General features: G+C 34.5%; 1 protein-coding gene and 2 non-coding genes across 3 annotated transcripts; 1 reads left to right on the forward strand and 2 right to left on the reverse strand.

Moving 5' to 3' along the window:
- Window positions 1-4,491: 4,491 nt before the first annotated feature.
- LOC108971796 (protein late bloomer) lies at window positions 4,492-10,998 on the forward strand. Its single transcript, XM_018938076.1, has 5 exons — window positions 4,492-4,994; window positions 9,315-9,497; window positions 10,179-10,346; window positions 10,475-10,672; window positions 10,728-10,998. The coding sequence occupies exons 1-5, from the start codon at window positions 4,932-4,934 to the stop codon at window positions 10,803-10,805; spliced, it is 690 nt and encodes a 229-aa protein (XP_018793621.1). The 5' UTR covers window positions 4,492-4,931; the 3' UTR covers window positions 10,806-10,998.
- Window positions 7,712-7,784, reverse strand: Trnar-ucu. The gene has a single exon. It is a non-coding gene; the product is annotated as a tRNA-Arg (tRNA).
- Window positions 9,684-9,756, reverse strand: Trnar-ucu. The gene has a single exon. It is a non-coding gene; the product is annotated as a tRNA-Arg (tRNA).
- Window positions 10,999-12,558: the final 1,560 nt, after the last annotated feature.

The raw sequence follows: 12,558 nt of genomic DNA on the forward strand, positions 1-12,558 counted from the left end.
ATACACAAGTTCAAACACATTTGTTATATACAAAAGGTACAAACTATTTTAAAAAATAATAGATTGATTGTAAACCAATTGCATTTGCTCAACTAAATGTATGAATAAAACTTAAATGCAGTTATAAACCAAAAGAAAAAAAAAACAATAAAATACTGAAAACGATAAAAAAAAGYCCCGATCTTTTATTTGATAGATCAAAATTCCTCCCAGAATGCAATATCTTTATGCCAATGATTATTCCAGTTYTCGAAACACATTTCATAAGCACTTTTTGTGATGGCCTTTAGGTCCTTCAGCGAATTTTGTTTTATACATATGTCTTTGATTGAACGGTCTTAACGGTCGGTTTTGGCATTAAACTCGATCACAATCRCGGCTTGATGCAATTATCATCGTGTAAAATCCAAGAATTGTTCTTCTACACTTACKTCGGGTTTTGACGTATGTTCTCACTCAAACGCCTCAATATGGCCAAATAGAACTAATTTTTAGCCGYCTGGAACAAATTCATGATACATTAAACCATGAATATCGAAAACAAATATCGAAACAGTAAGTATCATCTTGATTTTTGAGCGGCTCTGGCCTGGGTTTTTTTGGATTCGTGCTCGAGTCAACCATCAAAGGGTTTCATACTCAAAATATCTACCAAAATTATTTGGACGTGCTCGAGTTCTGGACCTCTTCAACTGATGAAAATATATAATATTTATCTCTCGATCATCATTGAAGGCTTTATACCACTCTTAAACTTATGTGTTTTGTAGCCCTTTGCAACATCCGCAACGATTACGCACAAATTTTGTTAGAAAACTGCTAAGTAGGTTGATTTTTATATTTAAGGTCTAGAGAACATAAACAAATATTAATCATCGAAAATCGTTTTATTGCTTTTAAAAATATTATCAATTCATATTTAAATATTTTTGCAGGATTCATCACCTGTCACATTTTCGAAGCACCACTWTCGGATTTTGTTAACACTTCCCTCGACCAATCGATACAAGCCGAATTGGCTATAGTTGTCTCTACCTCACGAWAGGCCACATGACGATCTGACAATATTTATTTGTAACAAACAACAAACAAYTGATTTTCGACGACCTTSACGAAATTCGTTTTGGAGTGATTTATGACTTCGAATGAATTCACCACACCATCGATAAACACTGGTCCTTTCAGTTCARTTAACTTCATCTATACAATGTCGCTGAGTAAATCCACGTTAAAAAAAATTATTAAYTATTGATTAGTAGTAAAATTAAGTAAACAACACAAATATCAGTCGCGTGCCTAAACGTTCTGAGTATGTAACTATAACATCAAAAAAAGAGATGAATGGAAGTGAGATTGCTAAACGTCAAAACCTCCTGAACTCGATCAGCTGATTAGCAATTGGAWACGAGCGATGGCCAGATTGAAATCTTACAAAGAAAATATGTAAAAGAAGGGATTTGTTGGATTGTTCAAGACCGCTTAAAAAAAAGTAAAACAATGAAAATTAAATGAATTTGTGAAATTTAAGTGCATTTAGTGAAACCGTTTGTAATGTCAATCATAATAGTATTATTTTTAATGGAAAATCATTAAAAACATGTTAGCGCTAAATGAATTCATCCATACACTTGCTTACAGCTTTGGCTTGAATGGCCTTTCGGGCCGTTCGCGAAACTTGTGTTTTTCGGTTTCGGTTCCTTTTTGACTTTTTCTGACGGCAAATCCATAAATCTTTAAAAAATGTGGAGTCTTCAAAGTTGTCAAGTATTTCCTTTGCCACCTCTATTTAACGTTGTTTTTACAAAAGCTTCAGATTTTTCGGTACGATTTTCGGTCGCTCCTTACTCAAAAACATTAACCAAAATGTGCTGAGTCGAGCCATAAGAGAGGTTGAGATCCACATTTATTTTGCTGCTGCAAATTCATCAACTTTCAAGTTAGGAAGGAAAGTGTTCGATAACTTCGTGGTCTTCACTGAATGCTTTGTGCCACTAAAATACTTGTGTTCCTAGACTCCCCAGAATAGTTTAAAACATTTTCAATTACTCCGTGTCGGAGACACAAAATTTCAGTAAACTCTTTTTTAATTTTTTTTCGGTTAAATCGTCAGGCAAACCTTGGCGCCGTTAACAAACAGCTGTCAAATCCATACTAACTTACATATGGGGATMAAATTTCCTACGAAAAAATGGTTTTACCAATTTTGTAAGAAAAGCTTATGGCCAAAGCCGTTCAGAAGRTAAAACCTACGTTTAGGGTCGATAGATCGTAGAAAACTGTCAAACTTTCGAATCGAAGGGGAATAATTAATTTTACTTARCAACCCGATACCGAATCAGATGTGAGGATAGTTGATTAAATAAGTAAGTTCTAYGTTTTATGAGCATGTGACAGTCATAGTGCTCATAAAGTTATTATTTTATGATTTTGAAACCTTATTTTGTGAAATAATGTCCTTTATGTTAAGGTTGATCCTTGAGCACAATATTTCATATTTTCATATTTGTATAATAAAGTTTGATTTGTTAACACTACATCGATTTAAAGTCCAAAATTGACTTTCCTASAGAAATATGCGAAGACTTACCTTTAAAACGCAAAACGGGTTCCGGACGTCCGAAGAAGACTGYTACCAAGGATGACCACCACATTAAGCGCATTGCTATTCAGAACATATTTAAAACACCTGAAGACAACAGAAGCGAAGTTCAAGACTTAAATGGAACCGAAATCAATACACGAACAGTACGGCGGCGCCCCAACGAAGGCGGACTAACTGCTTGTCGACCTACCAATAAACCGCTATTGACGGTAAAAAGGCGACAAAAACGCCTACAATGGGCGAAACTTGATGGAAATGTCAACACTATTAAATACCAACAGATGTTACAGGAAACGTGGTTCCTTCAATTGAAGGGCAGAGTTCCTATACGGACATGATTAATACACATTTTAAATTTTTTCAGTTAGAAAAATATTTAGCAGAATTCGGTCTTTTATCACGGGCCWGGCCTGGGAACAGTTCTGATATAAGCCCAATAGAAAACCTCTGGCATGTCATGAAATTGCGAATAACCAAGAAAAGACCAAAGCCAGCACTTGACCGAATAATTGAAGATATTTGGTATAACGGTGTACCTTCACAAATCTTAGCGTCGTTGGATTATTCCATGCCCGAACGAATAAAACCCGTGATAAAAAATAAAGGAGGCGCTACTAAATATTCAATGAAGATTCATAATAGTTTTATATAATTTCTTAATTTTAAACAAAATCAAATAATCACATATTTCTAAGGTGTCCTCTTTTTTTTGTCCGGTACTGTATATGCAATATATATTAAAATGTTAAAATAAATATGTATAAAATAAAATGAAGTCAATAAACCTAAAACCAAATGTTTTTTGTTCATAAAGAAGAATCTTTGAAGTGACTCACGTCAATCAAATTTTATCAAAAATTATCTCTTGTCGGATGCTATGTGATTGAAGGAATTTGTATAGTGATAAATTCTTAATGGATCCGATAAGTATGTATGGTATATATGTATATACAATACAATATATAGATACTACGTCTGCACAATTGAAGTCATTCAAAACACTTTTAGCTCTCGAATTAGCCAACGCACATATTTGTTTTGCTTAGAACTCACATGGTCTATAATTTTCCGAAAATCAACAATAAGCGGCGAAATAAACTTGAATGTGTTTACAAAGAGCTTTTCACTGTTACAAATTTTCATCATTACAAAGTGTGTTTATCTGTATGCATATCTTTATGTGTATGCAAGTTGGCGCARTATACAATATACAYACATATGTGATCCGGTTTAAGCTTGTTGATATTGGCCTTTAAGGTCTTTCGGCCAGCCACGATTTCCGATCATAAAATCAGCGCTGCTGTCGCTGCCGCCAGYGTGTGCTCAGCGCGTAGGTGCAGCTTGTGCGGTTGACATTTAAAAATTCATAAAGATCTTACTTTTCACTTTGATATCATCTTTTTTTGTTGTTGTAATGTTGTGTTTTTGTTTTAATCTCTCAAATCTTTATTGCATTTTATTGGTCAGCTGTGGAGACTATGTGTGCGAGTTGGCGTTCTTGGTGGAAAATCTTCGCCCAACAATGTATGTATTTGCATAAACACAGACACACATCCACACACACACACACACACTTAACATATGCATTGTCGTAACGGTGTGTCTTCGCTATAGAGCGCCGTAAAGACAACTGAGAGTGAAAGACAGCAGCAGATTTTTTTTTATTGCCAATGATAAAACTGCCAACAACAATAATACTAACAACAACAACGAGGTAGTGAAAGCATAAAAACAAAAGCGGAAAATACCGAAGAGAATTRTTAGYAATTAGTCGACAGTTTATTTTTTTCGATTTTTTTTGTTGTTTTGGTTTTTCAAGATTTTCTTATGACATGGCGATCGGAAATTTTGTCAGCGTTGAGCTCATCGCTCCGCAAAGGTACTACAACGGTTCGCAGCGCAAAACAGAGCAGATCAGTTGAGATCGTCAGGGCCCCTTTGACGTTTTGTTGCTGCTTATTGTTGATTCAGTTTAAGAAGCTACGTGAACGCGCCGCGAAAGTGACCGCGGATGCGCCGGTGACGATCGGTCTTTAGTACTGTAAGAGCAGTCAGTGTCTTGTGAATTTTTTAGCGTAACGGAATTCGTTAGAATCGATTGTGTAATTGTTTTTATTTTCAATTGTTGTGCATGCATACATACCTATTTACATATATATAGTGTATATACATACACATATATGCGAGCAGTTAACGAGTAAATGCGAATAGCAGTATTATTTTTACCAAGAATAAGTGATAAACCCACTTACATCGATATATTATATAAAAAAGTGTGTAATAGACTGTTCGTGGCAGGATATAGACAACAGCTGTTCAACAGACGAAAATGTTTCGCTGCACGAGGAAGCGTTTGAAAGTCACGCTATTCGTATTTAATGCGATCTGTGCTGTAAGTATTTTAATAACTCAGCAAAATTTGTGAAATAAAAAAGTTTTAGAATCTCGGTTGCTGTGCAATCTTCATCAATTTATCTTTTCTACCTTGTCTTRGTATAAACTAACCGGAAGGAAGTTAAAAATCATATCCGTAATTGGTTCAAGCGGAAGATTTAGGGGTCGCATGGGTTTCCTCAGATAATAAAAAAAAAAATTTGTTCAACATGTTTTTTCTCATATAAAAAATGAAATATTTTATTCGAATTTTTCATTGTTACAAACATWCACTATTAACAAAGAAATTTTGAAATTTTTGGGAAAAATATTTTAAACTGGGACATTTCCGGGACCCTTCGCGAAAGTTTCGCATTTTTTTTTCAAATAGTTGTAATCGGAAAAAAGCTTTCAAGAATTTTATCTCAAAGACCTGTGTAAAATTTCATTAAGATTGGTGGTACCTTTTGAGTAATTCAAAAACACAGTTCCGAGAAAAACGCGTTTAAAGGCGGTGCACACAGCTTAGCTAGCCTCCAACACACAAGTTCTCAAGGCTGTATCTCCGAACTATTACTCGGATCAACTTGACTTGAACTTAGGACAATATTCCAGAGGTGTTGTAGAAAAGTTTAATAATAAAAAAAAATTATTTGAAACCCTTAAACCCATGTAATCCGTTAAATAATTTCCTTAACATATCTTACATATGTATGATTACTGAATACCGCATAAAATCAAYTAGATATACATATTGGGAATAAGGTGTATAGGGAGGCTGTAGATGATAATTTAATTTCTTGTATTATTTTATTGATGTACATATAAGTATTTCAACCCAGTCTATGGTAAAGTTGAGCCAATTAAATATATTTTTGATGCCAAAACATACTGTGTGCAATAAAAAAGATGTTAAAAAAATAGTGATATTCTCGTTATTTGGTTAAACTAAAGGTCCGAAATATATATGMTGGTCATATGGCTGCTAAGAGAAGTTAAGTCTGGATTCAATCCACTTTGGGTATCATGCGGCATCCGGCGAGTTATTGCTTATTCAAATGTTACTTARAACTAGTTAGTGGAAGAATATGTAGTTAAAATAAGTGAAAATAGTCATGCAGTTATTAAGATTTGATATTTCATCTAAAAGTGTTTTCATGACTCACTCTCATCTTGTTTTAATATTTCTGCCGTTATTTTTTAGTCAATTATCGCTTATTTAGAACTTTCGAGTGATACCATTACATAACTATTTCACCACTTTGTCCTGCCACCATAAAATGAAAATGTTGAATCTCGCACACAGTTCCCTAAACAAATTACAAAAAAATTGTATTTCCTTCACTTAATTAATTTCTAAAATTCCTATATCCTCTTTTACTTAATTACGCCGCTTCAATGAGTGACATTTTCTCTTTTCCGTTATTTACCTTGCCAATTTAGCGCATTGTTTGCAGACGCTGATGACAATAATTAGTCATATTGTGTGMGACTATTTAAAAATAAACTACAAATTGTGACCGTTCTTTTCGCCTTTCTCATTTTKAATGCAATCATCCACAAACACATACATTTCATTTTATGTTTTGTTATCATGTCAMAATTCTCTTTGCACTTTCCATCCCTCTTTCTGCTTCGCAAGCGTATATGAGCCACACATTTAAAAAAAACAGTTTGTGAAAACAATTGTGCAAACTTTAATAGTTTGGCCGTTTAGGAGCTTTCAAGAGAAAGCTTTTGAAATGGAATCGGGTACAGTGGTGGCAAATGTTGTTGGGATTTGGGAAAGAAAAACGTTATTTTCAAATATAAATGTTTTTGTAGGAACAAGTAAACTGATTAGAAAATCGTAGCCGAATAGTCTTTACTTAAATGGGTCAGAGGTGATTTCAGGGGTTGGGAGCAATACTTTTTTATATTTGATTTACAATCAAAAGTGATCACAATAAAATACTCCTTCCGAAGCTTATTTGAACCCTCCTATGTTAGGAGGTCGATCCAAAAGAGTAGCCCACTTGGATAGTAGAGAACGCCGGTCCATTGTCATACTTAAATACACCTAAGTACTGACCTGGCACAATTTTTTTGAAGTGACMTCGCTTCCGGTTATTTCACCAGGTTCACTAAAGATATGACTGCCGAGATGTTTCCATCACAATCATGATAACGCTTGACAGTTGAAGTGGAAATGCCTGAATTTTTCTACTTCACCTTTTTCTAATAACTTCGACAGTTTGCGTCGGACAATATTTCTAGCATTACCTTTCTTACGAGGTATCCCTTTAATTCGAAAGATGGTGCTCTCTCATTGTCTTTCTTTCTTTCGTACACTGTCGTTATGCCATTCAGCATTCGGTCAAACAGAAGAAGATTAGTGACCAGGAAAAGTCCGTAATATCAACTGAATACAATTTTTATGAAAATTTTGTCGGTATTTATATATGGGAGACTTGTCACTGTTGCATTCATACTTATATTCTCTCCCCTCTGATCAAATTTCTACAGCTATGTTGACTAGTATTTCATTCGAAGACTAGAGCTTATAAGCTTGATCCCGATATGTACATTTAAAGCTTTGCTAACTGATTTTAAGATAGAAATTTCTTAAAGCCAAAGGCAGGAAMAAGTACTGAAATCCGCTTCAGCTTATCAACAGACCAAGGTCTATGCACAGGGAGCCTTCCACTTTATAATGATAACAGATTAGGWCCCTATTGGCAAAAATATAATCTCTTAGAGCCCTTGCGGGGATCGAACCCGCGACCTTTGGATTAGAAGTCCAATGTGCTATCCACTGCACCAAAGGGCCACTTGATATTCAAAAATATGCCCAAAATTATAAAAGAGTATTAACTATATAAATATATAAATACAGAACAGAACTTCACTTCACAGCTTCGTTCATTCAAGCTTTATTTAAACAACTGTCTCAGTGCCCTTCAATGAAACAGTAAGAGATGCAAAAGAAGCGCCGAAACTTCAGTTACAGAAGTGACAGCGTCATATGCTTCAACTTAACAAATAAGAAAGGCCTAAGTTAGGTTGTAACCGAACAYTTCATAATTTTGCAACTTGCAGAAACATAATGATTGTTAGTTATATGGGGTTTGAAGCGAGTTTTTACTCTAATAAAGCACATATATGAACCGTTATAAGAAGAACACGCTATCTCAATTGCATTAAGATAGATCACACATTGGCCGATATATGTTTATGCGGTCTAAAGTCACCCGGAAGTTTAAAAATCATTGTATTAACCATTGGGAGCTAAGGGAAGTATTGACCTGATTCAATCCATTTTTGACATTGGTGCAAAGTTTTATCCCGTTATTTTAATTGCTGCTTGATTTGTATACTGGAAAGTGWAATAATCAAGTRGAATTTAAAATTGTGTKAAATSGGAAGTAACCGTGACCGCAAGACGATTCCGACCATTTTCACACTGTATCATATAAATATCAGAGGAATGTCACATACCGAATTTGGTTGAAACCGGTCGGACGGGTATCGAGATATGTGATTTTACCTAAACAGGGGTGCCACGCCCAATATCCAATTTCGACCACGGCTCTTTTAAAGCTCTCACTTGCCAAATCGGTGGTAAAATGGAATTATTGACTTATCGTGATTTTGTTTGGAACAGTTCCGTTATTTGGAGAGTTAGCGGGGTTATCTCCGATTTGATTATCGTAGCTCTAGCGGTTTAAGAGATAGGTACATTAAACTTATTAKAGGGCAGAGCCATCGCCACTTTAAAAAAAAAATTGCCACAGAGACCCCTGGCTTCTGCGATCCCAGTGCCTAATTAGAGTTTTAGTGGTATTTAGACTTAACTACTGGTTAATGGCGTTTTGTAGACGTGGCAGTATTCCAATTATAATTATCTACGAACTCGTCTTCACTTTTTTTTGCTGAAGAACCCGCATAGCACTTTTATCAAGATCAAGAAATTTTTACTCAAGTTACAGCTCGAATGCACGAGCAGACACGAAGACAGTTATTCGGATTTCAACTTTTCTCATCATCCTATATCTATCTCGACTAGTTTTAGGTGATACATACAACCGTTAGGTGAACAAAAGCCGAGGTTTATAACAAGTGTGTATAAAATTATAACCTATTAGCATTTTGTTATTTGGCGATAGGAAAATTTTTCATGAAAGTGGGTGAAAATGTAATTGTTTTGTGGTACTACGGATCAAATCTGTTCCAATGGTTATATCATATTGTCGGACCTTTACTTAACCTATATTCATATGTATATGTATGTCCATTGAATCGGTATAGTATTAAGACAATGCTGATCTGAGTCTCTAGCATACTTTCCCTTTATCCTCAGATCATGGGTGTAATACTAATGTGGTTCGGAGCTTGGCTACATAGCAATATTGGAGAAATAGATGTGGATAACAGTGAAACCCTGGTCGCTACCGTTATTGTACTTCTGGGCGCAGTGTTATTGGTGATGGCGGTCTTTGGCTGTGCTGCAACCTACATGGAGTCCAAAAGCATGTTGATAAGTGTAAGTAATGATCCATTATGTGAGTATATAAATTATAACTTTCAAAAATGAGAAGAATACTTTGCGAATCTTGAAGTCTGAATTGATTTCAACACGCTTAAAGTCTTTTAATTTCGAATGGTATGATGCTTAGAGGGCTATCTACCTTAACTAAACACCATATTAAGCACAAAATAGAATCTTCTAGAGCCCTTGCGGGGATCGAACCCGCGACCTTTGGATTAGAAGTCCAATGTGCTATCCACTGCACCAAAGGGCCGCTTAATTTAAGCTTATAACTATACATATCAAAGAGAAGTAAAACTTTAAAACAGTTACATTTAATTGTTTGAATAGTTTTACCGAAATAGTTTCAAAGTAACTGTTTATACAGGTTTATTAGGCTTTTTCATTTGCCAAGAACTGAAGTTGAAATATGTAGGTCACAAGTTTTGAGCTCACTATCATCAGCTGAATGCTTTAGAAATTGAAGTTTTCTTCGGATAATGAATGATATTTTTTGTCTTCTTCTTATTGACGATTTTAAACCATCAAAATATTTTCTTGTTCATCAATAACACGCACAGAGATTCATTACTACCGATTTAGGAATATTATCGAACATTGACCTTACTTCGAAAAATATTTAATATCAAAGATAAATAAGCAAAAAATAATAATATATCTCTATTTGCTCCACAGTATGCTGTGATTTTAGTTATTTTGCTGGTCATACAAATATTCCTCGTGAGCATCAGCTACACGGCGGCAAGCGGCAGTCTCTCAAGTGGCCTGCAAAGAGGTTTCGACGAACTCTGGGATAAACGGAATTCGAACAAAAACACAACACTGTCTTTTTATGAAGAGTGGGTAAGATTTAAAAGTGATTTATTATCCACAAACGTACTCCTTTCACACAAATCAAAAGCAGCCTCCTGTAACCCAAATATTTATACACATTCTCGCTTCTAAAATCATATTAATTTCTCCACCCACAGCTCCAGTGCTGCGGCAAGAGCAGCGCCAATGACTATTTTCTCATGGACAAAGTTCCGCCRCCCAGCTGCTGTCGCTACCAGGACTGTACGAACGTTCTAAATCTCTATGTGGTTGGTTGTGAGAAGAAATTTGGCGAATATTTGACTGAGAAGACGAGCAGCTTCAACACTATTAGTTGGTGTTTGATTATCACGGAGGTAAGTGTGTTCAAAGCATACTTTATGAGTTTTAATGAAATGTTGTCTTTTCCAGTTAATTGGCTCGGTGTTCGCTTGCATTTTGCTTGATAGCATCCGAGATTATCGCGATCGCATTCGTTTCTACAATTAAGGAGTGCGTAGAGTTAGACACAAAATGCAAATACCTCGTTACTTTGTACTGCATAGTATTGTTACACACACATACATATATACATATGTTGAATTGATATATTATTAATATAAATTAGGAAGAATATTGTAAATTATTAGCTAATTATTATTATGCCAGCTAAACCTAGCCCTTAAAACATTTAGTTACATTATTATATAATTTTTATAAAAAAATATTGTTGTTTAATTGTAAGTAACACAATTATATGGTAACCTTGAAATAAAATAAAGTCGAATGAAAAACTTTTCGGAAAGAATTTTGTACAGATTATTATTTTTTTTTAACTCTCTGAATACTTCAAATATGGAAAATTTTCAACAAATTGATCCATAATTTCTGTTACAGTGGTCAAATTTCTTTTTACAAACTCCTCCGAATTTTTTTTTGCTCTACTTCGCAATCACTACTGTCAGTATTTTTGTTTTCTTCTTTCTAAGCTCTGCTGCTGTTCGTTAAACTATTTATTCCACGGTATCCATATTATCTCATTAAAACCTGTTTGTTTTGCTAATTCCACTATTTYGTTCATACCGACAGATTGTCCAATGTGTTCGCTCTTATTTAAGTTTGGCCAAATGTTGAAYTGATGAAAAATGGTGCTTGAAAATCATCAGGAGAGTGTTAAAGAGATGGCAAGAGACATCCCTCGGGAGTTCCTTCGAATGATTTTGGTATATTTTTGAGGTATGCTCGACTCATTCCGAAAAAGTTGAATGTTTTTTGTTTGAATAGTAGGACTGTGATCGAATTTAAAGCCAAAAACGCAATGAATATCATCGATTAACTACCGTATTCAAGCGATTTGGTGCCGAGTGATTTTTTCTTCAATCAAMTACGGGAATTTTTTCTAAATTAATCTTCGATTAATACATTAAATTCTATAAATGCACACTTTTCTAATTTGTTTATTAAATAAAATTCTTTATGAAAAATATGGAAAAACGCACTTTCTCTGACTTCCAATTAAATGTAGTACATTTATTGAAAGATAAATATAATATCCTTATACATACATATAATTGGAGTACATTGTAAAAACCATAGCCAAGTTAAATTTGAAAAGGATGTAGTAAAAATGATTAACATTATTGCATTGAATTAGATGTAATTAGAACAGAAAGCACTTTAAGTAGTGAAGTAAAATACAAATTTCAAGCGTAATTTTCTAAGGTTACTCCACGACGTATACGCAATATTTCATATCAGCATTACAGAATATTGTTATGAATTGTCTTAGGCATAAGTACCACAGACACTTGCAGAATTGTTAAGATTTCTCGCAAAACTCGATGGTTTTACAAGCAACAAATGTTTGTGATTACCGACTTCATCATGAATTAGGATACCAAAGGTGTATCCACTTTTTTTTACATTTTTTTCTTTGAATTCCATTGTTGAACAATCATAAAATATTTCACACTTTCAAAGCTACTGGGGAATGTCGCTAATCTAACACTGCAGCCATTAACTTCGTCTATAATAAATAAACATTTTTTTTATGTAGTTAAAAAAGACTAAAGATGATTCACGCATTTCGCCTGCGTTCCTTGTGACACAGTTAAGAGATAAAAATCTCTTCACAGCGGCGCAGAACATCTGGTGTTTGTTTTATGACTAAAATAAACCAAAATCCGCTGAAAATTGACCATGAAAATGAGCCCGTTCGACACATGAATGAAAACGAAATACATGGAAATACAATCCTACGCAA

This window comes from Bactrocera latifrons, unplaced genomic scaffold (genome assembly GCF_001853355.1).
Source record: "Bactrocera latifrons isolate USDA-ARS-PBARC rearing strain unplaced genomic scaffold, ASM185335v1 scaffold_36, whole genome shotgun sequence".
In the NCBI taxonomy this organism is placed as follows: domain Eukaryota; kingdom Metazoa; phylum Arthropoda; class Insecta; order Diptera; family Tephritidae; genus Bactrocera; species Bactrocera latifrons.